Source organism: Pristis pectinata, chromosome 11 (assembly GCF_009764475.1).
Source record: "Pristis pectinata isolate sPriPec2 chromosome 11, sPriPec2.1.pri, whole genome shotgun sequence".
In the NCBI taxonomy this organism is placed as follows: domain Eukaryota; kingdom Metazoa; phylum Chordata; class Chondrichthyes; order Rhinopristiformes; family Pristidae; genus Pristis; species Pristis pectinata.
In genome coordinates, this window is record NC_067415.1 from 87,465,671 (window position 1) to 87,490,759 (window position 25,089).

General features: G+C 51.4%; 2 protein-coding genes across 4 annotated transcripts in view; one reads left to right on the forward strand and one right to left on the reverse strand.

Moving 5' to 3' along the window:
- Positions 1-2,376: 2,376 nt before the first annotated feature.
- On the forward strand, positions 2,377-11,957 carry naxd (NAD(P)HX dehydratase). 2 transcript variants are annotated; one of them, XM_052026067.1, is made up of 10 exons: positions 2,377-2,466; positions 3,630-3,780; positions 4,203-4,248; positions 5,524-5,612; positions 6,076-6,184; positions 8,236-8,286; positions 9,051-9,155; positions 9,790-9,910; positions 10,792-10,912; positions 11,475-11,957. In XM_052026067.1, exons 1-10 carry the CDS (start codon positions 2,421-2,423, stop codon positions 11,623-11,625), a joined length of 990 nt encoding a protein of 329 aa, XP_051882027.1. In that variant the 5' UTR covers positions 2,377-2,420; the 3' UTR covers positions 11,626-11,957. The 2 variants fall into 2 exon arrangements, with proteins under 2 accessions (XP_051882027.1, XP_051882026.1); XM_052026066.1 differs by lacking the exon at positions 2,377-2,466 and adding an exon at positions 2,491-2,632.
- Positions 11,958-14,856: 2,899 nt separating this feature from the next.
- cars2 (cysteinyl-tRNA synthetase 2, mitochondrial) overlaps positions 14,857-25,089 on the reverse strand; it is a 39,830-nt gene continuing 29,597 nt past the window's right edge. For both annotated transcript variants that reach the window (XM_052026064.1, XM_052026063.1), the window contains exons 13-15: positions 24,345-24,443; positions 18,576-18,833; positions 14,857-15,257 (exon numbers count right to left, since the gene is read on the reverse strand). In XM_052026064.1, coding sequence (XP_051882024.1) covers positions 15,189-15,257; positions 18,576-18,833; positions 24,345-24,443 — 426 coding nt within the window. In that variant the 3' untranslated portion in view covers positions 14,857-15,188. The remainder of the gene's footprint in view (positions 15,258-18,575; positions 18,834-24,344; positions 24,444-25,089) is intronic.

Sequence of the window (25,089 nt, forward strand, 5' to 3'; positions counted from 1 at the left end):
CCTCCCTCCCCTCCTCCCTCCCTCCCCCCTCCCTCCCTCCCCCCTCCCCCCTCCCCCCTCCCTCCCTCCCCCCTTCCCCCCCTCCTCCCTCCCCCCTTCCCCCCTCCCTCCCTCCTCCCTTCCCCCCTCCCTCCCTCCTCCCTTCCCCCCTCCCTCCCTCCTCCCTTCCCCCCTCCCTCCCTCCTCCCTTCCCCCCTCCCTCCCTCCTCCCTCCCCCTCCCTCCCCCCCTCCCTCCTCCCTCCCCCTCCCTCCCTCCCCCCTCCCCTCCCCCTCCCTCCCCCTCCCTCTCCCTCCCCCCTCCCTCCCCCTCCCTCCCCCTCCCCCCCCTCTCCCTCCCCCCTCCCCCCCCTCTCCCTCCCCCCTCCCCTCCCCCCTCCCTCTCCCTCCCCCCTCCCCTCCCCCCCTCCCTCTCCCTCCCCCCTCCCCCCCTCCCTCTCCCCCCCCCCTCCCCCCCTCCCCTCCCTCTCCCCCCCCCCTCCCCCCCTCCCTCTCCCTCCCCCCCCTCCCCTCCCTCTCCCTCCCCCCTCCCCTCCCTCTCCCCCCCTCTCCCTCTCCCTCTCCCCCCCCTCCCCCTCCTCTCCCCCCCCTCCCCCTCCTCTCCCCCCCCCCTCCTCTCCCCCCCTCCCCCCTCCTTTCCCCCCCCTCTCCCCTCCCTCTCCCTCCCCCCCCCCCCTCCCCTCCCTCCCCCCCCTCCCCTCCCTCTCCCTCCCCCCCCTCCCCTCCCTCCCCCCCCTCCCCTCCCTCTCCCTCCCCCCCCTCCCCTCCCTCTCCCTCCCCCCCCTCCCCTCCCTCTCCCTCCCCCCCCCTCCCCTCCCTCTCCCTCCCCCCCTCCCCTCCCTCTCCCTCCCCCCCCTCCCCTCCCTCTCCCTCCCTCCCCTCCCTCTCCCTCCCCCCCCTCCCCTCCCTCTCCCTCCCTCCCCTCCCTCTCCCTCCCCCCCTCCCCTCCCTCTCCCTCCCCTCCCTCTCCCTCCCCTCCCTCTCCCTCCCCTCCCTCTCCCTCTCCCTCCCTCCCCTCCCCCCTCTCCCCCCTCTCCCTCTCCCTCCCTCCCCTCCCCCCTCTCCCTCCCTCCCCTCCCCCCTCTCCCTCTCCCTCCCCCCCCTCCCCCCTCTCCCTCTCCCTCCCCCCCCTCCCCCCTCTCCCTCCCTCTCCCTCCCCCCTCCTCTCCCCCCCCTCCCCTCCCTCTCCCTCCCCCCTCCTCTCCCCCCCCTCCCCTCCCTCTCCCTCCCCTCCCTCTCCCTCCCCTCCCTCTCCCTCCCCTCCCTCTCCCTCTCCCTCCCTCCCCTCCCCCCTCTCCCCCCTCTCCCTCTCCCTCCCTCCCCTCCCCCTCTCCCTCCCTCCCCTTCCCCCTCTCCCTCTCCCTCCCTCTCCCTCCCCCCCTCCCCCCTCTCCCTCTCCCTCCCCCCCCTCCCCCCTCTCCCTCCCCCCCCTCCCCCCTCTCCCTCTCCCTCCCCCCCCTCCCCCCTCTCCCTCTCCCTCCCTCTCCCCTCCCTCCCTCCCCCCCCTCTCCCCTCCCTCCCTCCCCCCCTCCCCCCCCTCCCCCCTCCCTCCCTCCCCCCCTCCCCCCTCCCTCCCTCCCCCCCTCCCCCCTCCCTCCCTCCCCCCTCCCCCCCCTCTCCCCTCCCTCCCCCCCTCCCCCCCCTCTCCCCTCCCTCCCTCCCCCCCTCCCCCCCCTCTCCCCTCCCTCCCTCCCCCCCTCCCCCCCCTCTCCCCTCCCTCCCTCCCCCCCCTCTCCCCTCCCTCCCTCCCTCCCCCCCTCCCTCCCTCCCCCACTCTCCCCTCCCTCCCTCCCCCCCTCTCCCCTCCCTCCCTCCCTCCCCCCCCCCTCCGCCCCTCTCCCCTCCCTCCCTCCCCCCTCCCCCCCTCCCCCCTCCCCCCCTCCCCCCTCCCCCCTCCCTCCCTCCCCCCTCCCCCCTCCCTCCCTCCCCCCTCCCCCCCCTCTCCCCTCCCTCCCTCCCCCCTCCCCCCCTCTCCCCTCCCTCCCCCCTCCCCCCCTCCCCCCTCCCTCCCTCCCTCCCCCCCTCCCCCCCCTCCCTCCCTCCCCCCCTCCCCCCCCCTCCCTCCCTCCCCTCCCTCTCCCCTCCCTCCCTCCCTCCCCCCCTCCCTCCCCCCCTCCCTCCCCCCCTCCCTCCCCCCCCTCTCCCCTCCCTCCCTCCCTCCCCCCCCTCTCCCCCCCTCTCCCCCCCCTACTTTCCCCGCCCACTAATGTTGCGAACCCTCTGGTTCGTTGCCCAGGTTTCGTCTCCTGGCAACTCGACCGTGACGTCAAGCGTGCATGATTGGCTGGCCTCGACACCATGTGATCGGCCGGCCACAGCTGTACGTGATTGGCTGGCGGCGATTACACGTGATTGGCTGGCCCCGGCAGCGTGTGATTGGCTGGCCCCGGCAGCGTGTGATTGGCTGGCTGCGGGTCTCCGGATGTATCGCTGTAAACAGCTGGTGGTAGCCGGGCTCCGCGCAGCGGGTAAAGGCGGGGCCGGGGCCGGGGCCGGGGCCGGGGGAGCGGGGCCGGGACATGGCTGCTCGGCCCGGCCCGTGGGGTGCGGCTGAGGTCCGGGCGGCCGCGCTCCGCGGAGCCGCTGTTGCCTTGGTCTCCTTCGCAGCCGGGCTGTGCTGCCTGCGGACCGAAGGTAGGGCCGGGGCGGCGGCCGGACGGCCACCCCCAGCTGGGCACCCCCCCCGCAGCCCGGGGGGCACCACCATCACACCCCCTCCCCCGCAGCCCGGGGGGCACCACCATCACACCCCCTCCCCCGCAGCCCGGGGGGCACCACCATCACACCCCCTCCCCCGCAGCCCGGGGGGCACCACCATCACACCCCCCCCCCCCCGCAGCCCGGGGGGCACCACCATCACACCCCCTCCCCCGCAGCCCGGGGGGCACCACCATCACACCCCCTCCCCCGCAGCCCGGGGGGCACCACCATCACACCCCCTCCCCCGCAGCCCGGGGGGCACCACCATCACACCCCCTCCCCCGCAGCCCGGGGGGCACCACCATCACACCCCCTCCCCCGCAGCCCGGGGGGCACCACCATCACACCCCCTCCCCCGCAGCCCGGGGGGCACCCTGGGGGTGTGATGGTGGTGCCCCTACAGAGAGGAGCCACACTGGGGCAAGTACTGACCCAGCGCTACACTGGCTCACCGGCACCACCCCCTCCCCCGCAGCCCGGGGGGGCACCACCCCCCCAGCTCAGGCATCGATCGCGCTCTGCCACCTGCCTGCGCAAAGCAAGACCCGGTGACGAGCGCCAGGTGGACGGGTTCAGTGACTCCGGGCGGATCCTGGGCGATCTCCCCGCCCAATGTGCGCAGAACTCTTGTCGTTGGGACTCGGTGTAACCTCACCCGAAACACAGCCCTCGGGTGGTACTGCACCCTGCCGGTGTGAGGTTCCCTCAGCATTAGCTCTCTGCCGGTGCGGGGCAGTGCCGGTGACCGGTCCCCGTTGCCGGGTCGGAGGCGGTGCCGGTGAGCCAGTGTAGCGCTGGGTCAGTACTTGCTCCAGTGTGGCTCCTCTCTGTAGTTGGAATGACTCTTTCCCAGGGTTGGGAGGTTGAGGATGACGGTTGGGAAGGTGTTCGATCACTGGCGGCGACTGACTGTGTCCGTGTTGTTTTTCAGTTCTGTACAGAGCCTTCACCTTTCACAGTCACAGGCCCGCGGGGAGCATGGAGAGGAACCTTCAGCTGGTCAGGAACATTGTTCCTCCACTAACCGCAGAAAAACATAAAGGAGAGGATGGGAAGATCGGAGTGGTTGGAGGGTGCCGTGAGTACGTGCCTCTCCTAATGTAGAATATCAGTGTTGGATGAAATCAGCTGGGCTGCAAACTGGGCTGAGACCTTTGGAAATCTCTGCCCGAGTCAGATCCTCGGGCTGTGCGCTGCAGAGGTGGTGAAAGCACCGACCTGACAACTCAGCACTAGTAACACAGCCTGTCCCTGAGTAACTCTGAGCCGAGCGTGGGCTGTGGGAGAGGGAAGGGAGGATTAAAGAAGGGACAGAGGTGGATTGAGGGTCTGTGAAGGGGAGCCTTGCATTGTGGATGAGGCAGCTCATCACCAGGCATGTTGTTAAATACTAAACTGTCAGGAGGTAAACTATGGTCAAAGAAACTTTAATCAGGAGAACTGAGTGATGTTTGTCTCTGAGCTACAATGACTTGAGACCATGTTTTTCTTTCACCTACCACAGGTACACTGGAGCACCATACTTTGCTGCGATTGCAAGCCTGAAAGTGGTGGGTGTCTGTCAACGATTGAAAAGTGCTGTTGAAGGCTGTTTGTCAAAATGTCAGAGTTCGTGTTCGATTTGTCATCTTTGTACCTGTGCTCAGCAGAAACAAAGTGTTGCAGGAACTTGGTCATCTGTGGAGGCAAAGGGATGGCTGATGTTTTCGGTTGAGACCCTGCATCAGACGCTGTTCGACTTGCTGAGTTGCTGCAGCAGATTCCAGTGTCAGCAGTGTCTGAGTTTTTGGCAGAGCCTGGATTCGATCGGGTGCATGCAGACACAGACACACATGATCTTATCTGCTGGTTTGCAGTGCAAAGTCTTTCAGGCCCGCCTTGTACCTTGGGCTTGAGTTGTAAGATGTTGATAGTTGGAACTGTAATAAATTTCAGAACAGTCTCATCACAGCCTTCAGCCCACCAGAGGGCCATCAGCTTCCCACTCCCAACGTTACCTCCAACACTGATCCATTTCCATGATGGAGGGCTCCTTCAGCAGCCAAGAGGCAAGTTCCAATGCAGACCACTTGCAGTGGATTTTGCCAACAGTTCTTTGTGCCCTTCAATCTTCTCTTATGTCACCGTCCTCTGGATCTCGGCTTCTCTCCCACAGAAACCATTTCTCCTGGCTTCTCCGGTCTAGCCCTGGCCTCTGGAACCATTCCAGCAGAGCCTCTGCCCTCTCTGGGACCGTCACCTCCTTGCTGAAGGGAGGGGACCAGTGGATGCAGTCCTCTAGTACTTGGGCCAGTGATCAACAGCGGTTCATTGTAATTACCCTGCTCCTCCCTCCCCCACCCCAGATCTGTTTACAGACTTCGGCACCTTGGATGTTTCTCTCTCTCTGCACCACATTTGCATGTTTTGTGCCCCTGTAATCATTGAACCTGTCCCCTCTGCACCCGAGGGACTCGGTCCCTGGTTCAGCAGCTGGTTATCATTGTTTCATACCTCGTGTCATGTCCACCAGGGGATCCAGACAACGGTGCTTAGAATTTGAACAGAAGGGAGGGACCTGAGAGACCATTGGATTGAGGGAAGGGAGGCTGCCTGGCCCACAGACCCTCTCCCAAACTACAGTACGTTCTGAAAGACCTTGGCCAGCAGGGCTGGGCGGTGTGACTTGACTATCACTGTTGTGGCTCCCTGTTAACTGGTGTAGTGGGGCGTGTGTTCCCATGTGTGTGGTGGGGGGGAGGGTGGCAGGTGTTTGTGAGGAGTGGTGTGTTTGTGGGAGGGGGAATCATGTGCCCACCCCCCCAGTCTGACCTTTGTCGTTTCAGGGGGCTGACCTCTCGCACGTGTTCTGCACCATGGACGCTGCCCCCGTTATTAAATCCTACAGTCCCAACATCATCGTTCACCCAGTGCTGTGAGTCCAGCCCCTGCCCTGTGGGTACAGGCTGAGGCAGTTGGAGTGGGGTGGGGTGGGTCGGAATGAGTAGTGGGGCCACCTGAGGAAGGGCGAGATGGTGGGATTGTTGGGTCAGGGTGAGGGGATTCGGGAGGTGAACGTCTGTTTACTTGAGGAGAGTAGATGTTGTGATGGGCGAATGGCCTGGTGGGGGCAGGGATGACGGTGATGTGGGGGGGGGAGCAGCAGTTGCAGGTGGGGGTATAAGTGGCAGGATGTGTGGGTGGAGGGAAGGGTAGTAGAGGTGAGCATATGTGGGAGGGGCAGTGAAATGGGATGGGGATATGGGGAGAGAAGTGTGGGAGGAAAGGGGTGGTGTGATGGGGTGTGGGGAGAGGGCTGGTGGGGGTGTGTGGGGGGAGCAGTGTGGAGGGGTGCTGCACTGCAGTACCGGGCTGATGGGAGAGTCGTGTGTTGGCAGGGACAAGAACACCGCTGTGGAGGAGGTGCAGAAATGGTTCCCGGCGCTACACGCCATGGTGATCGGTCCTGGTCTGGGCAGAGATGAGAAGGTGCTGCAGAACACCAAGGTGAGGGTGGGGGCAGCGCAACGCTCTGTCGGTGAACGGGGAGTGGCTCGTTATTCCCCTTTTGCACTATTTATTTATTTTTGTAACTTAGTAATTTTTATTTCTTTGTCTTGCACTGTACTGCTGCCACAAAACAAATTTCACAGTGTACGTTAGTGATAATAAACCTGATTCTGGCTCCGTTTGTGGGGTGGGTGTGTGTGATATGGGGCATCTGAACCCCCCACCTCTGCCCCTCAACAGGCCAGAAGGCACACAGCTCTTGGTCTGCGCAATCGTTGGATAAGGTCTGGTCGCTCCACTTCCCTGCCCCGTTGCCAGGTCCCCACACCTCTCTACAGACCACACATCTCCCTCAGCCTCTGATATGTTCACTGACACAACTGCATAGCAGATTCACAGTCCAGAGGCAATTCCTTGCCTGTCTTTAACAGACTGTGTCCTACAGAGGAACCCTGTCACCAGGCCACTCACACCTGGTACACTTCAATGAGATCACCCTCATTCTTCTAAACTCCAGTGAGAACAATCCCACTCTCTCCTCACATGTCCACGTTCTGTCCTGGGAGTGGACCCAGTGAATCTTCTCTACTTTGTCTCCTTTACAATGCTTGGTGCTCCTGACAGGATCTCACCAACACCCAGTGTGACTGTAGCAGGTTCCCATCCCATTGAGATAAAGACCCACTGTCCGCTTGCCCTCCCATTGACGTGCTGTACCTGTGGTAACTTCATGGCACAAGGACACCCAGTGTTCCTCTCTACAGCAGCATTCCACACTCTCCTTTATACAGGACCCTGCTTTCCTCCTCTTCCCATCTCGCATTTCCCACGTTATACTCCATCTGCCGACCCCTTGCCCACTCACTCACCCTGTCCATGTCCTGCTGTAGGCTCAGTGTCCTCACACCTTGTCAACCCACCCATCTCTGAATCATCCGCCACTGACTCCAGGACACCAGGTCCCTTCATCCAAGTCAGTGATACAAATTTGAAATGGTTGAGGCCCTGTCACTGCTCTGCCATTCAGGTGACTGACCATCTATCCAGAGCCTGTTGATTATTCCTCAATCCATGTTAATATCCCAATAGCCAGAGTTCTTGCTTCTATCTGGCACTTTGTCAACAGAGTACATTGTTGGTCCCATTTTCCAGCTGCTTTTACATCCACAGTGAACTCCAGTAACTGTCAAACACCCTTTCATCAAACCCTGCTGACTCGGCCTGGTTGTCTCGTGATTTTCTAAATGTCCTGCAGTTACTGCTTCAATGACAGGTTCCAACAATCTCCCAGTGATGTGTTGAACTCGTGGCTGTCCAACACTGGACCTTCCACCTTATTGTCTACATGCACTGCACCTTCTCTGCAGCTGTGACACTTTACTCTGCATTCTGTATTGTTTTACCTTGTACTACCTCGATGCACTCTGTAATGAACTGTATGATCTGTATGAACGGTATGCAAGAGAAGTTTTTAACTGTACAAGTGACAATAATAAACCAATTCCAATTATTGGAATGCTTTTGGTGATGGCCTCCAGTTCCAGCCACCCACCTTGCCTCAGTTGCCCTCAATCCCTCCAACTAAAGTCTAGGTTTGTTTTGAAGCTGCCATCTGATGTCCAGACACCACAACTTTTTGGGGTGTTGCAGATCCTCAGTGCCTTGTGTGACTTCAGGCTAACACGCCAGGTTTCTAAGGCCCATCCGACCACCAGGCCGATCTTGGGTCCAACACCACACCCCATAGCCCAAATGTGACAAAGGCTTTCAATATTGGGGTGTCATGAATCAATCTGAGGAGAAGGGGAGTGGGGAGAATGTGGAACTCTCTCACAGGGAGGGGTCGAGGTGAGGAGCAGAGACAGGGTTAAAGAGAAGCTGGACAAACACAGGAGAGATGGAAGGGGTGGGAGGAGGTGGAGCAGAGGGACTGAATGGCCTGTTTCTGTGCTGTACATTCTGTGTGGTGTGGTCCGTGTATGAGGGGTAGCAGAAGCGAGCTGTCCTGGTGGTGTGGGTTACTGAATGTGGATTCCTTTTTCCTGCAGGATATAATCCGGGAGTGCAGAGCCCAGGGAATGCCGCTTGTGATCGATGCTGTGAGTAAACGTCTGGATGTGGAGGGTCCTGGGGAAAGGGAAGGGAAATGGTGGTGAGGTAGAAGATCGGCTGCAATCCTGATGTTGAGTGGAGCAGGTTCCAGGGTGCGGGCAGCCAACTCCTGCTCCTGTTTTCTGTGTAACACCACCTTGGGACATGGTGTTTCACAGTCAGTGAGTTACTCTGGTGTGTAGTTACTGCCACAGAGGAGGAAATCCTGAAGCTGATTGCAGGGTGAGCGGCCTCAAACTCGGTCACCAGATCATTGATTCCAGTGACGCCTGTTGGAGATGTATCAGGTTGGGGCCACCAGGTTGACTGCCCTCTCCTTCACTGTGCAGTGGGATCTTTAGCAGCCGCTGGCGCGGACGGATGGGTCTGCAGTTTAATGTTTCATCCAGAAGGTTCCCCCGCTGACAGTCCGGCACTCCTTCAGCTGGAGGAACTCTGACCTTTGAACCCTAACACAAGCTGAACCACTGAGCTAGGAATACAAGTTTGACAAAAGGGGAACTTAAAAAATCAAGCAGATGAAGCCATTCTCAGTAACCGTGACAGCATCAGATCATTCCACTAACTGTTGTCCCTACCCTGTCTGGCCCAAGTGTGACTGCCTCCTCTCCCTCCCAGGGACAATAAATAAGGCACTGCAGGTACATCCACACACTGTGAATGAACACGGTTCTTTAGATGATGCATTGATAGGTTCTGCCTTTGCTGTTGTTCACTGTAACTCCTGTGTTCTGGGTTCTTTACCTTCTAGGATGGACTGTGGGTTGTTGTACAGGAGCCGTCACTGATCCAGGGATACACTAAAGCCATCCTGACACCGAACGTCGTTGAGTTTGGCAGACTCTACCAGGCGGTGGTGAGCCTTTGACTTTAACCAACAGCATGCTCCATTAGAACTCTCAGCATGTTAACCTGGAGCTGTGGTAACGTTAGATCTTAGTGTGGTTTCTGGCCCTTCCTTAAACCTTTGGAAGATTCTGTCTCCTCTTGTAAAGACAGCGATGAGTATAGCAGACAAGGCAGTGAGCACTCGTGCACAGCAAGTGGCTGTGATCTGGGACACTCTCTCCCTGCGATGACCAGACTCAACAGGAGCTGGATAATTGACCTGTAAGTTAGATTGATGGGGAAGGGTGGGACTAATTGGGAACATGGACACAGTGGGTCAGGTGGCTGATCCCTTGCTTTATCACCCTACAGAGTCCCTCAACCCTGGCCTGATAGCCCAAACCTGAGGGGCACTTGGTCGGGGTTGGGTCTACCACACTGCAAGGATCCACTGTTATTACTCTCCATCTGTTTGTGGAGTTTCATCTCTGCGGGGACTAATAGTGTGTGTAATGGTGATGATTGGGTCAGGTATGGGGAAAACTCCAAATGCCCAGACTGGGTCTGGTTGGGATTGCGAGGGGTTAATTTTATGGTCGACTTCCAATGTTCTGTGAGCTCTCTGCAGTCAGTGGTGGTGTTCACGTGGGTTCTCTGCTTAGCTGCAGGGCCCTGTGGATGTGAAAGATTATCAAGGCACGCTACTTCAGCTCAGCCAGGCCCTAGGCAATGTCACCATCGTTCAGAAAGGCCAGAAAGATCTGATCTCAGATGGAGCAACAGGTAGGCTTCATCACCAAAACATCTGGAAGGCTTGCTGGCTGTGGTACCCTGGATTTATGCAGAACGCCGCACCCCCCCCCCCCCCCCCCCCCTTCTGAGCTCTGCACCGCTCCAGGTCTGGTCTCTGACAAGCCCTCGGCTTCCAACGCTGGAGGCTGAGGGCAGAGAGTGACCGGGAGCGTCAGTGCCAGGGCCGTGGGTAATGTCTGTCCCTGGTGTCTGCTGTCTGGATTCAACCTAATGGTGTGCAGGTCTACAGGGAAGGGAGCATGCATGTGCACAGCCCCACGGGGGGGGTGTGGGTCTATGGGGCAGGGGGTGGGGATGTGTGTGTTTCTGGAGGGGCCTCTGGGAGTGTGCACATGTTATAAACAAATGTGTAAGTTTGGATAAAGTCCCACAATAACTCATTTAAAACCACAAACCAGGAGTGGTGGTGTCCAGCACTGACACTGACTACAACAGCAGCGAGTGGGGCCGGTTGCACAGAGTCCACACCATCTTCATCCCACACCCACCCACCCTCCCTCCTGCACTTCTCCAGCTTCCCTTTTAAACCCCTCTCTGCTCTCACCCTGTAGGAGTGAATGCCACATTCTCCCATTTGTTTAACTTTTCCGGTCAGGAGAGGACTGATTAAGCACCAAATATCTCTTGGACAGTTAGCCATAAACACTATGTATATGGATTTTGTCCATCTGGACAGATCGTTTTGAGGATCCCACGCTGAGATCCCACATCAGGTTTTGACCCATTTCCACTAAGTATTGGTCTTTGTTCACATGCCCATGGGATTTTAATCTTCACAGATCACTCCTGAGCAGTTAACTTAACCAACACCTCTCTGAGGAAAGGCTAACCAGAAACCCATCTCTCTGCAGTGCTGGTGTGTTCCCTGGAGGGCAGTGGTCGTAGGTGTGGTGGTCAGGGAGACCTGCTGTCTGGATCCTTGGGAGTGCTGGCTCATTGGGCCTTTTCTGCTGGGAAGGACAAAACTAATGGGTAAGAATGGTGAATGTCCTGAATCTGATCGACATTGTTGCTCTCACTGCCAGTGATAATGTCAACACTCGTGTCTTCTCTGTGAATCTGAAGGCCCTGATGGTCCAGCACTGGCCATTGTGCTAGTGGCTATGAGTGATGCTCGCGCCAACCACTGCAGTGCATCAATGGTGTGTAATGAGTCAGTGGTGCAGAGCACCCATGAACTCTGAGCAACTGTATTTTTGCCCGACGTGCTTGCATTGAGTGGGGGGGTGAATTACTAGCTGGATATTGAGAGTTTTATTGGGGGGGGGGGGCCAAAATAAGCCATTCCACCTACAGAAGGGTTGGTGACCAGACCAGAGTGAAGGAGATCAGTGATGGAATCGGTTGGCGGGGGATGTTTTTGTACAGTGAGCTGTTATCGGGGACATCTTGCATGAAAAGATAGTGGAAGCTGGAGGCTAAATCCGATTGGAAAGTTTCAGTCAGGATGAGCATGGCACACTAGTCTGAATGTTCAAGTCACCACAAGCCTCGTCTGTTGTACAGTAACTCCTGCTCCTTCGACCCCCTACAGGTTAAACCCCACCCTTATTGCTTCATTTGGAGCATGTGCATTGACAAGGCAGTGCAACCACCAAGCATTCCAGAAACATCATCGCTCGATGACCACTTCAGACATGATTGCAGAGATTGCCACAGCGTTTCACAAACTCTTCGAAAGCTGATGAGGAGCAGTTTTAAGCTGCACAGAAAGCCAGTTGTAACATGTACCCATGCCCTGCAGCAGTTCCCATAAAGGAAAGGGGCAGAGTTTGATTTATTTTTCTTGAAATTTAACTGGAGGTGGATGGGTGCTGTCAGAGTTGCAGTTACCATGGACTGAATCTGATTCCAATCTTCTATTGGACATATTTAGAAAATGGGTGAGTTGCTATTTTCAGGAGAGGAGACATCATCCAACATTGTAAATCCCACTGCTGCAAGTCTCTCTCCCCTAGCTCAGTTACTGGACTAATTGAAGTCTTGAATATGTTGTCTAAATAAAATGTTTAGCTTACCTGTGCTCTATCAATGTGATGGTGTTTGTAAAGTTGTTCCCTTATCTTGGGGGGTGGTGTAAAACATTTCTGGGGCAGAGATAAGATACCCTGTGCCAGTATCAGTACAAGAGTGAGATCCTTCTAACCAACTGACATGCTGCCAGAGGTGGTGGACTCAGATACAGTTACTATGATCAGACAGGACCTGGATCTGTTCCAGTTTGCCAACCACCACAACAGGTCAACAGCAGATATGATTTCTCTGGCTCTTCACTCTGCTCTGGACCATCCAGACAACAGGAACTCGTATGTCCGGTTGCTGTTCATCAACTACAGCTCAGTGTTCAACACAATCATCCCATCCAGACCTGGGCCTCTGTACTTCCCTCTGCAACTGGATACCTCCTCATTGGGAACATCTCCTCACTGATCATAAATACAAGTGCACCTCAAGGCTGTGTGCTTAGCCCCCTGCTCTACTCTCTATAAATGCAACTGTGGTTAAGCACAGCTCCAATGCCACTTTGAAATTCACCAACAATGCTGCTGTTGGACAAATCACAGGTGGCAATGAGTCAGCTTACCAGAGTGAGGTAGGTCACCTGGTTGAGTGGTGGTGGTGCTGCTGCTGCAACAACAACCTCTCGCTCAACGTCAGTAAAACTAAAGAGCTGACAATTGCTTTCAGGAAGGGGAAGAAGGGTGAACATGCTCCAGTCTACACTGGGGGATTGGTGGTGAAGAGTCAGCAGTTTTAAATTCCTGGGCATTAACATATTGGATGACCTGTCCTGGGCCCAGCACATAGATGCAATCATAAGGGAAGCATGCCAGTGTCTTAGGAGGTTAAGGAGGTTCAGCTTGTCATTGAACACTCTAACAAACTCCTACAGATGTACTGTTGAAAGTGTCCTGACTGGGTGCATCATGGTCTGGGATGGCAATTCGAATGTGCAGGAACATAAGCTGCAGAGAGTCGTGGACTCAGCCCACTACATCACAGGCACATCCCTCCCCACCATTGGTAGTACCTACATGAGGTACTGCCTCAAGAAGGCAACATTGATCAAAGATCCTCACCATCTGGGCCATGCCATCTTCTCACAGCTGCCATCAGGCACAAGGTACAGAAACCTGAACTCCCCCACCATCAAGTTCAAGAACAGCTACTTCCCTTCAACTGGCAAAACCCTAATTACCACTACAGTTTGGCAACACTGTGACCACTCTGATCACTTTGCACTAAAATGGACTTTGTTTTTATTTGTTCTAAATTTTTTTTTGTAAATTATACACAATTTTTATGTTCTTGTGAATGATGCTGCAAGTTAAGTTTTTCATTGCCCCTGTGCACACACACATGCAGATGACAAACTCAACTTTGACTATGGTTAAAAGGGATTTAGACAAGGCATAGCAGGATAGGGGGATCAGCACAGATGGGCTGAAGGGCCTGTGGCTGTGTTGTATGACTATGAACGTTACCTGGTTGTTGTGTGCACAAGTTCCTCACACCAGTGGTGATGAGACTTCAGATTTGCTGGGTGTCTGTCACTACAAACCCTCCAAAGGTTGGGCTTGAACATGAACACAACTCCTGCCCAGATCCTTCCTTTGCTACAGGAAGAAGCTTTTCCTCTTTACCTTGTCAGTTATGTACACAGTTCCTGACCTGAGCTGATGCTTTAGGGTTAGGGCTGACTGTTCTCCTGTTAGTCCCAAACCCGTGCATTCTCTTTCTGGTATTGATCTAATTCCAATTGTAATACTAAATCCATTTACACCCCTCTTGGAGCACAGTGCCAATCACAACTGGCTATGCTTAAAAGAACTGCCTGGTGCTCATTTTTCAGTCACCCTTGTGTCCCACAGAGCAACCTGCTGCTCCTTCACTGTGTTTTCCACATGGCGAGTGGAGAGTTTCACCTGGTGTCAGTGGTGCTGGGCTGCTCCCACGATGGGCCAGGGCTGCATTGACTATCTTCCGATTTGGTAGCTGGATTTGAATGGGCTCCACCATTTCATTGACCATGGGCTGCAGTTAATGTCAGAATCCACACTACCGAGCTAGCTTGAGAAACACGTGTTCATACAATGAAGGGATGATTGGTCTTGATGTTTTGCTAAGCAGGAATGATCATCTTGTATGCTCGTTGCCAGGGAAACAGAAGTGAGCTGGATCCACCACATATACTGAAAGCACACAGCTCCCTCAAAGATCAGAACTGCTTTGCAAACAACACTGGAAACACCAGGTTACAGAATCTGTGGAGAGATACTGCCTACGTTTCACTAGAACTGTGGAAGGAGCAGAACCCCATGGTATGGGGACAGGCAGTGAGATATTACAATGTGAGCAAAATCCAGCACAAGGCATAACACTGCCAAATGCTTAAAATAAACACAGGTTTACTTTCCCTATGAACATGCAGTGTTGCCATTGAATGTTGGATAAATGGGGAATGGTAAATGTTGTCAAGTCACACAGCACAGAAACGGGCCCCACAGCCTAACTCATCCACACCAACTATGACGACTATCCAAGCTAATCCCATATCCCTCTAAACCTTTACTATGTATCTGTCCAACCATCTTTTAAATGTTGTAATTGTACCACTTCCGCAGCTCGTTCCACATACCCACCACCCTCCGTGTGAACAAGTTTCCCCTTTCACCTTAAATTTATGTCCTCTAGTTATAGACACTGCTACCCAGGAAAAAGACTGTAACCATCCCCCTCGTGATTTTATAAACCACTCCCCACATGGTTTAAAAGTCCTCTCCTCGTCTCACTCCCCTTTCTCTGTCAGCAGAGATAAGCAGCGGGCTGCAGGCTTGAGGTAAGTGTGCCAGTGACTGAGGCACTCCAAGATGGCCATGCACGTAAAGAGCTGCAATTATTCATAGCTTGTCAAATTCACCAAAGATCACTTTCCTTTTATTAGTGATGTCTACATTGATGCCGAGCACCACTAATGACCACAAAGCATTCTACAGTCCCGTTAGATTACAATGATTTTCTCCATTGAGGGCAGTGCTTGGTATAACAGGCTGAGAGGAAGTGTTCCGACACTGCTGCACACAAACCATGGGAGAGCCCCTGTAAGTTCACTCTCGGACCAGGAAACTCCCTGATAATAGATCTGGGATAGGAATCACTTTGAATCAACCCTTTGGCTCAGCCCACCATTAATGTGGCTAACACCGAGCTCAACTGATGCATGATCAATGATCCACTGATTGCAGAGTCAAGTTTCACTTTTGCTTTTGTTAGCGAGTTGTGAAGTCAGCTCCCAAGATGAAGTCACCCCTCTATCCTGTGAAGAGCAATTAAGTAGGTTTACAATGTGTTCTGCGGAATTGTAACAGATCATACAATGTCATATGAATCCTGTCCTCCAGAACATTGCCCCAACTCTACTCTGTCAACCTCCGAGCTTACCCCACACAACCACCTGTCAATCTTTGGTGGCTGGAAGCAGATCCTCTCCTGAACCCAGTGGTAACAGCACCCATCCCAACCTACTGTCCCAGGAGTATAGACAATGGAAGTGTCAGCACTCATGACCTTGCACAGGGCACCAACTGTTAACAACCAGTGCACTCCATTATCTTTACACATTCATCGGGAGTGTGTGAAGCTGAGCCCAGTGAAAATTGATAACAGTTTGAGATTCATTAAACTCCCCTCCCAGAAAAAAAAAGATCTTGGTCCCACCAAAGGTCTGGACCATGGATCTGCAGAGGCAAGTTCAAACATCACCAGAGCAACTGGGGAATTTAAAAATCTGTGCAGCTGAGATCTCTCCAGCATCCACAAGGCACAGGACGGGGGTGTGACGGGGCACCTCTCTGCTTGGCTGGATGAGTGCAGCTCCAACAAGACTGAAGCAGCCAGGCCACAAGTGTCTGCTCGATCAGCACCCATCCTAACCCTACACATTCATCCCCTCCAGCACAGTGGCTGCACCCCGTAACATCTTCACTCTGGCCACTCTGACAGCACCTCCCAAATCTGTGATCTCTCCCACCAAGGGCAGTAGGGAACACCACCACCTACAGGCTCCCACCTGGTCTCCCTGATTTGGGAATATATTGTCATTCCTTTATCGTCCAACCCTGGAAGTCCCGCACCAACAATGTGGTGGGAGCAACATCACCAGAAGGACCGTAACACTTCCAGTAGGTGGCTCACCCCCACCTCCTCATCAGCATAAGAGCTGGTCTTGTCAGTGGTTCCCAGGTCCCAAAAATGAGTAAACAGAAGGTGGTGCATTTTGAAAAGTACAAGTAGGCACATACTCTCTGCATATAAGGGTATCAGTGGGGTTGAGCAACACAGTGATTTGTAGCTACAGTAACATTGACCATCACTAAAAGTAGTTTCACACATTCAGTTCTACAGTGATAGAAATGAGATGCAGAAACCTCAGGTGACCAGAGTGCTCCTCTCCACACCACAAATAAAATGTAGAAGTACGTTGCCAGGTAACAGCTGTGAACAATAAGAGAACAGGTTGGGGTACATCCCAGAGAACAAGGCCAAGGAGTAACCCAATTGATGACTTTGATAGGGTAGATGGAGATGTTTCCATTGTGGGGGAGACCAAACGGGAAGCCACGAACACAAGGCAGTCACTAAACACGTCCAAGGGGAATTCAGGAGAAACTTCTGTGTAAACAGCCGTGGGAATTTGGAACTCCCATCAGAGACTCAGGGAGTGGTTGAGGGGAAGCTGGGAAATACATGAGGGAGAAAGGAATAGAAGAAGATAGTGACTGAAGGGGCCGGTGGGAATGGGGGTGTGATCCCAAGTGGAGTGTAAACACCAGCCTGGAGCCAATGGGCAAGTGGCCTGTTTCTGTACTGAAACACTTCACCGAGATATCTTGTATTGGTGGTTCTGGGTGTCTGATGCCTGACTGCCCTGTAACAAACAAAGGGTCAGCTAACAAAAGATTAAAATTCTTTCTTAATATTTAACGCTGCAAAATTCTGTGTTTGAATCTTCTGTAGACTTGGTCAATAGGTTAATCTATTCAGCTTTAAGTCACCAGCATATTTCAGGTTAACATTAGGGTGGATGTAAGGATACTGGATAGCTCTTTCTTATATTATGTTTGTGAAATGCAAATATTCTGAAGAATACTGTCGACTGAATGTACGTAAATGGCAACCAGGCCTAATCACCCTGAAGTCAACCTGAAATATACTGGTTGTTTAAAACTGGATGGTTTAACCTATTAAGTCTAAACAATATTCAAACACAGATTTTGCAGTGTTAAATATTAAAAAAGAATCTTGAAAAGTTAAATGCCTCAGGCTGAAATAAAAAGAATCTAGTTTAAAGGTCTGTTTACTTCCTCAGTATTACACTCACACGTCACCAGCTGTTTAAAGCTGCCTCCAGTCGCCCTGTTTTTAAAATGAATACTCCATGTGTTTTATGTTGTAGCAAATTACTTTTTGATGGAGTATCTGACTTTTAGTTCCATTGCTTATTTAACAATGTACACATGAGAGAAAGATAGAGAGGCAAGAAACTGCAGATGCTGTAACCTGAAGCAAAAACAAACTGCTGGGGGAACTCAAGTGAGTCAGGCAGCATCTGTGGAGGCAGAGGGATGGTCGACGTTTCCGGTCAAAACCCAGAATTAAGGCGGTAATAAACCTCTGGGTAATAAAGCTTTTCTGAAAGAGATCAGCTTTCCCAACCATACTGAATCCACACATCAAAGCATGACTCCTTCCACTAGGAGAGGCAGGCATCTGGAAGAGTGTCATCCTGAGCATACTGATTCGATTAGAGCAGCACGGCAGGCCGCAATCCTTACTTTGGGCAGCAGAGGGCAGACATAGGCTGCTCAACATTGGTAAGTTCAGTGCAAGGGCTGTGTTATGACAGGAAGCAACCTGTAATGTCAGTGGTTTGCATTGTGTACGATTGTATTGTGGCCTATCAATCACATAGGCTTGTACGTTATAGCAACTAACTTTACTTCCAACAGAAAGTGCTGGAAATACACAACAGGTCAGGCAGCATGTGCGGAGAGGGAAACACAGTTAATGTCTCAGGAAAAGTCAGATCCTGTCACTTGGGTATTTCCAGATTTTTCTACCTTTAGTTTGGATTTTCAGCATCAGCTTTGCTTTAAATTCACTTCTTTCAGCCAGACTCTCGCTGCAGCCCTCCTGTGTGAAGTACACCTGTAGCTTCTCATTCCAGATTGTGGTTCTGGAACCATTAACATCCCTGCTCAACAAAAATCTCTCAACTTCAGCACTGACATTTCAATGATCCCCAGCCTTGACAACTTTTTGGGCAGGAGCTCCAGATTTCCGTCCTGTAAAGGCTGGGCTCTAATTTTAACATTGCCCTTGCTCTGGACACGTTCTCCCACAGGAGGCAACTTCTAGTTACCTGATCAATTCCTTTCAACATCTTGAACACCTCAGTCAGATCGCCTCTAACCTTCTCCGCGTAATGTCTACTCTAGTTTGGGAAACGCTTTCTCTTTCTGGTTTCAGCCAGATCATCGATGGGATGAGGGAAGTGGGTAGGAGGTACCCAGGACAGTAGGCCCCATCAGGCAGTTTAGCAGTGATACCCTGTGACCACTCGTCTCCCACTCACCTTTATATTTATTCCAATAGCACTGAGGTCCTTCCGCAGTGAGTCACAGGCTCGCAGGAGAGGCTGTCGTTCAACTTTCAGCTGCCTCCTGCGCTCCTTCTGTTGCTCTTCCTCTTCTTTGCTCAGCTCTCTGCCTCCACTGGAGCCTGCCTCTTGCTCGTTCACTGCCAGAGCATAGTTCCTGACCTCTTGGCGAAAAGCCACCAGTTGCTCAGCAACAGTGTGAAGGGCAGCTGAAGATCTGTCTGCTGTCAGTAGCTGAAAAACAAGGAGACAACTAAGGAAAATGGCAGAGTGAAGATGCTCTATGTACACTGCACGTGCTTAATGAATATCTGGCCATTGCAGCCATGTGAGGAAGGGAGTAAAACTGACAACAGAAGCTAGTGTAGCCATTCAGCCCATCACATCGCTGCTACTTCTGGCTCTTTGACCAGGTCTCTCCACAATACCAATTTTTGAGCCCTTTTCTATTTTTCCTGTTCAGAACCTGACCCAACTTGTAAATCGTCGTCGTCGTCATGGCTATCCCTCGAGGTCGTGATGTTATAGTCTTTCAGGTGTTTACATTTTCCAAGTTCTAGGAAGTTCTGAAATCTCATCCCTGGAAGTGAATGGACAGAAGGTGGGAAACATCTTTTGCTGTTACCTCTCAAACTTTAAAACCTTAACTAGCTCCTTTCTTAACCAGTGGAAAAATGAATCAATAATCCAGACTTTTTTTTCCCCATATGCAGCTCTTGTTCCTGGTTCCACCTGGATGAGACTTCACTGTCCACCCCACTGCTGCCTTGTTGAAACCCCAACCTGACAGTGCACAGCTTTATGGAACTGGTTGGAAGACTGGAAACTAACAGGAGTTTGTTTTTATAAATCTGGAGTAGTCTTACGTGCTGATGTTAAACAAGCACTGCTCTTCATCAGTTAGCATCTGGAAAGCAAGAAGTGATCTGGACAGAGCACAGGAGGGCAGCAGTGGAAGGACAATGCTACAGTGACCAGAGGCCAGATGGGCTTGGAGATACACAGAACCACAGCTTGCTCACAGATATCCTTATCTAACCCACAGATATTTATAATGCTGACTCCAGCATGACACCTCTAATTTCTACCACTCAGAAGTCTGGTCAGTTATTTAAATGCTCCGTGTATTTATCTGACAGCTATTATGGAGAACACTCAAGTAAATCTCCTTGTTTTAGTACAGAAAACAGTAATAAGAATACAGAAGTCAGGGTCTGATCAGCAATAAATAGGAAACACAGAAGAATAATTTGTTTCCCACGCTTTGCTGAATGTGATTGTCAGACATTCAGCACAGCACGGTCGGTCATTCAACCGTGGTACCAGGTTACCCCATTAACCACTGGCACAGGACTAAAGCTCATGACCAGTGGAAACCAGAACAGGCTAAAGGAGGAAAAGGCTTCTTCTCCAACTACCACCTCTCCAGCTGTTCCTTGTAAACACGGCTGTTTATCTCATTGACTCAAGATGCAGTTGATGCAGCACAGGGAGAAAGCCATTAGAGTTGGGGCACCATAGAGGGGAAGGCAGGGAAGAGCTACAGGAAAACCTGTCCATTTTAAAGCCAGTGTGGTCTTTGTTCAGTTACAGATACAAAGAAATCTCCCCAACATGGCAGAGACTTTTGAAAAGCAAAGAACTGCAGATGCTGAAAGTCTGAACCAAAAGCAGAAAATCCTGGGGATACACAGGCAGCCAGGTAGCATCTGTGGAGAGAAAGTGAGTCAGTGCTTCAGGTCAATGACCCTTCACCTCAATGAGGAAAGTTGGTTCTTGCTCTGACCTGAAACCTTAACTCTGTCTCTCTCTCTCTCTAGAGATGCTACCTGACCTGCTGTGTATCCCCAGGATTGTTTTTAGTTAATAAAGAAGTTTGTTGTGAGAGTTACAAAGCCCGGCTACTGATGCACATTAGCTGTACCGATCCTTTGCACCCTGGAGATTTCACTCATACTCACAGAATAAAAACTAAAATGGTCAAACAACTTGTATTTGTTCAAGTAACTACACTGACTGCTCTGGTTTCAACAGCTGCAACTTTCTTCAAAGCTTAACACAATTATTTGGGATAAAAGAACAGAAGGTGGACAGTCAGCCCCTCAAAGTAGTCAACCGGATCACAAATGATCTGTGAGTCAACTCCATCTACCACCTTGGTTCTGAAACACCTTTATCCAATGGAAGATTACCAAGGAACTGCCACACTACACTCTATCAACCCCTGAATGTCTCAGAAGGTGACCAGTGCTCACAACAAACTACTGTCAGAATACACATGTGGCTTGCTTATATACCTGGTGTAGAAGAGGAAGAGTGCCAGAGCATTAAAAGACAAATGATCAGTAGAATATTGCAAACTAACAGAAGTGTGTACAAAGCACAAAAAGCAAGGGTAGTGCAAAGGGAAAAAATGTGAAAGGAAGCAAAGCAAAAGATCCAACTGAAAAGGGAAAGGTAGGGATGGATAACCAAGTACATTATAGGAATAGCTGAGTTCTTCCACATTTATTGGGCTGCTAAAAGAAAATTAAATACACATATCACTGAATTATAACTGGTCTTGCAGACTGGGTCTCATTACATTCTAATGTCACACTTCATTGAACTTACTCCTGGCCCAAATGATGCATTTAATTCACTGCAGTAAATCAGAACTCCAAATGTTGCCAATAATAAAGATCAATTCCAAAACAGCGACTCCTTAAAACTCGCTTTTCATCAAACCTTTCTGCTTACATTTTTTTCATAAAAGGTTAAAGACAAAATTGTAGCTTTCTATAATAAATTAAAAGTAACACCTTGAAGATCATACTTGCAGTGAATACCTTCCTCATTAACCAATCTGAGGCCAGTTAGTCTGGGAAAGTTGCCAGCATACATCAGAAAGGATTCTCTCAATGGCTTTGTTGCTAAATTGCCAGAGAGCTCCTGTATGAATTTCCATCCTGTACGGATTTCATTTCTGCCGACTAAATATTAGGAAAACCAAAGGTCATCTGCCCACCTCACAAGTCACTGCCCCAGCTACGAACTCCATCGTGCTCTCTGCCTACTGTCCAAAGCCGAGCCAGACTGCTCACAACTTTGCAGTCATGCCTGACCCAGGCAGGAGCGTCAGACCACATTTCTGCACCTTCATGAAGACTGCATATTTCTAGCACTCTAACAGTGCCTTTATCTCCACTCATTTGCTGCTGAAAGCCATGACTGTTCCACTAGAACCTCAGCTGGCTTCCCTGTTTCCATTCTCCACTGCACTGAGGTCATTCACATTGGCATTCTCTGTGCCCTGAGATGCACCAAGCCTCATTTGCACATTACTCCTGGACTCACTGACCTACACTACTACATCCTCAAACTGCTCAAGAGCCAGCCCTTCACCGCCTCGGTGACTTACTCCAGCTGTAACAATGCCCATGGTCCACCACAGGCCACTGTGTCCTCACCTAGAGACACTTTCATCTCAGAATTCCCTCTCTAGATCTCTCAGCCTCTCACCTCCCTTAAGCTGCACTTTTAAACATCTCCCTTTGACCAACTTTTGCTGAGGTAACATTACGTTAAACACGTTCAAATAAATTCAAGTCATTGTGGTTAGTGATGACTTTGTTCAGGCTCTAACTGTTTTACACGTTTGGTTTCAAAGTAAAAATAATCTGCGTCATAACTATCGGAATGCTTTCAGAGAAACTATTGCTGAATTAAAAGTAATAAACATTGGAATTTTTGCTGAATTAAAAATTAAAAATGGAACCTGCTGTCACCAGCTGTCTGTCCATATTACATTCTGTATCACCCTCTCTCTGCACCCTGCTACTGCTCTGTAATGCAACATAACACCCACACACTTGACTGCAGCAGTTCTCAGGAAGAAGACCGAGAGTTAGAATTGAGAGCTAGATCATCTGTTGGGAGGTTTGTGCTTCAAAAGGGCAAACTCTACTCAGCAAGACCTCCAGACAAAAGACCTATTGCTCCACACCCAACTGCCTGGCTGATCTGAGATCAACAGCCTCTGACACCACTGAATGCAGCAGCTCAAGCTTCACCAAACACAGGAAACAACTCACACTCCTCTCACCAAACTACTGAAGGGAAAAGTCTTAACGCTCACCGCATATCAACTGCCTCATGAGAGAGGGCCAATGCGTGAAGGAGAACGATGGCTCCATGTTCTGGTTGCTATGATCTCTTGGGAAAACAAGGTAATCGATGATCTTGCTGTACATTTCTGGCATGTTCCCTCTTACTAGAGGTCAAGCAAAGAAGATTAACTTTGTTTCATTCACACTACAGCTGCCCCACACTCCATCTGAGATACTGGATTCAGTATGAAGTTGGTTTACCTTTTACCTCTGGTGGATTTTGGGCAGTTTTAGACACATTAGAAGAATGCAGATATGAGAAATCTGAAATACTGTGCAACTTATGTTCAAATGATGAAGACTCCAATTGTGCAGTGTGAAGGCAGATCACCTTTCTTTCTTTATTCAATCCACACCTTCAAATTACTTGTTACCAGAACAGAAATCCAAATGTTGACTTCAGGGATTAAACTGAAGTCTTTTCTACCCTCTCAGCTGAATGCAAACAATTTGGAAGCTGATCATCCAAACTCCACTTGATGACCCAATTCACACTCAGCCTACATCATCTCATCAACAGATCTGGTCGTTATTACATTGTGTACAGTAGGATCCCACACATCACAAGGTAAAGACCATATGCAGGCAGTGCCACCAGCCAGGGTGGGGACTCTGTTGAAGAATCAGCCCAGAGGCAGTGCTGCCCGGTCAGTGTGGGGGAACGTACTGTCCTGTAGGGCTGGCCTTGCAAGGGGGTAGTAGGAGATGGAACACACCCTATTCAAGGGCCAGCCCCGGGGAATATTGTGTTACCATACATTCTCAAGTCATAGTCATACAGCGCAGAAACAGGCCCTTCAGCCCAACCCGTCCACGCTGACCAAGATTACCATCTAAGCCTGTCCCATTTGCCCACATTTGAGCCATATCCCTCAAAGCCCTTCCTATCCATGTACAAGTGTTTTTTTAATGTTGTTATTGTACCTGCAAGAACCATTTCCTCTGGCAGCTTGTTCCACATACACACCAGCCTCTGTGTGGAAAGCTTTGCCCCTCAAGTTCCTACTAACGTTCTCCTCTTAAACCTATGTCCTCTAGTTCTTGATTCCCCAACCCTGGGAAAAAGGCTATGTGCAATGACCAATGTTCATTCAGGTGAATGAACACAAGTCCCATAAATTCCTGTGGTTTTAATAATACCATGTTCCAAAAGACAGATTTTCAGTTCTTCAGTGCCATTCATGATGTTGGGATGTCCCCAAACCCACACTGTCCTAATGTAAGAAAGCATGCTCCAGCACTATGTGCATCACCACCTTCTGTTGCTTCTGACAGCATGGAAACAGGCCATTCGGCCCATCCTGTCAATGTCAGAAAGCACTATAGTGCACATCAAGATTAAAAAGAGGACATGCAGAAGGGAATACATCATTGCCCCTCCCCAACAAGCAGAATACGGCAGCTGTAAATGAGGTTTAGAGACACGAGTTTCACACAACCTCGCTGCTGGAGCAGTGACTGACAGACTATCCCTCCTAAAGTGCAGACTTTGAAAGGTATCCATCTTTGTTAACTTTCACCATAACTGATGTCATGCAAAGACTAAATCAACTCTTAAAAAAAAAATGGAAATGGAAACCATTTAAGGTTTACTCACCTGACCATCGTCAAGAGAAATACCAACAGCATCCAGGAATCGTTGGACATAAGCAATTATTGCCCCAAACACAGCAGGGCTCCGAGGGGAACCTTCCTCCTGGCGTAAATAAAAGGCTGATTGTTACACAAGAACATCAAAAATACAAGCAGTAGGCCACTCAGCCCCTCATGTCTACTCTGCCAGTCAGTAAGGTTATAGCTGAACCTTAGCCTCAATACTATTTCCCTGCACTTGTTTTCCTTGATTCCCTTAATATCCAAAGTTTTATTGATCTCCGTCCTGAATCTAGTTAGTAACTGAGCCTCCGCAGCTCTATTGTGTAAAGAAGTTCAAAGATTTACTAGCTTTTGGGTGAAGAGATTTCTCATCTCAGTCCTGAATGGTAGATCCTTTGAGATCCTGATCCCTGTTTCTAGGCACGTTAGCCCACGGGAACTTCATTCCTGCATCTGCAGTGTTAAACCACATATGAATGTTGTACGTTTCAAGGAGATCACCTCTCATTCTTCTAAACTGTAAAGACTACAGGCCTAGTCTGCTTAACCTCTCCTCACGTGACAAACCCTTCACTCCTAGAATATGAATGTTGGAACAGAAGCAGGAGTAGGCCATTCAGCTGTTCAAACAAGCACAAGCGTTCATCAGCTGATCTTCTGCCTCACCTCCAGGGGCTGTGGAAGAGTCACAATCTTCTGAGTGATGAGGAGAAATTTCTCAGTCCTAATCAACATGGTCTTTGTTC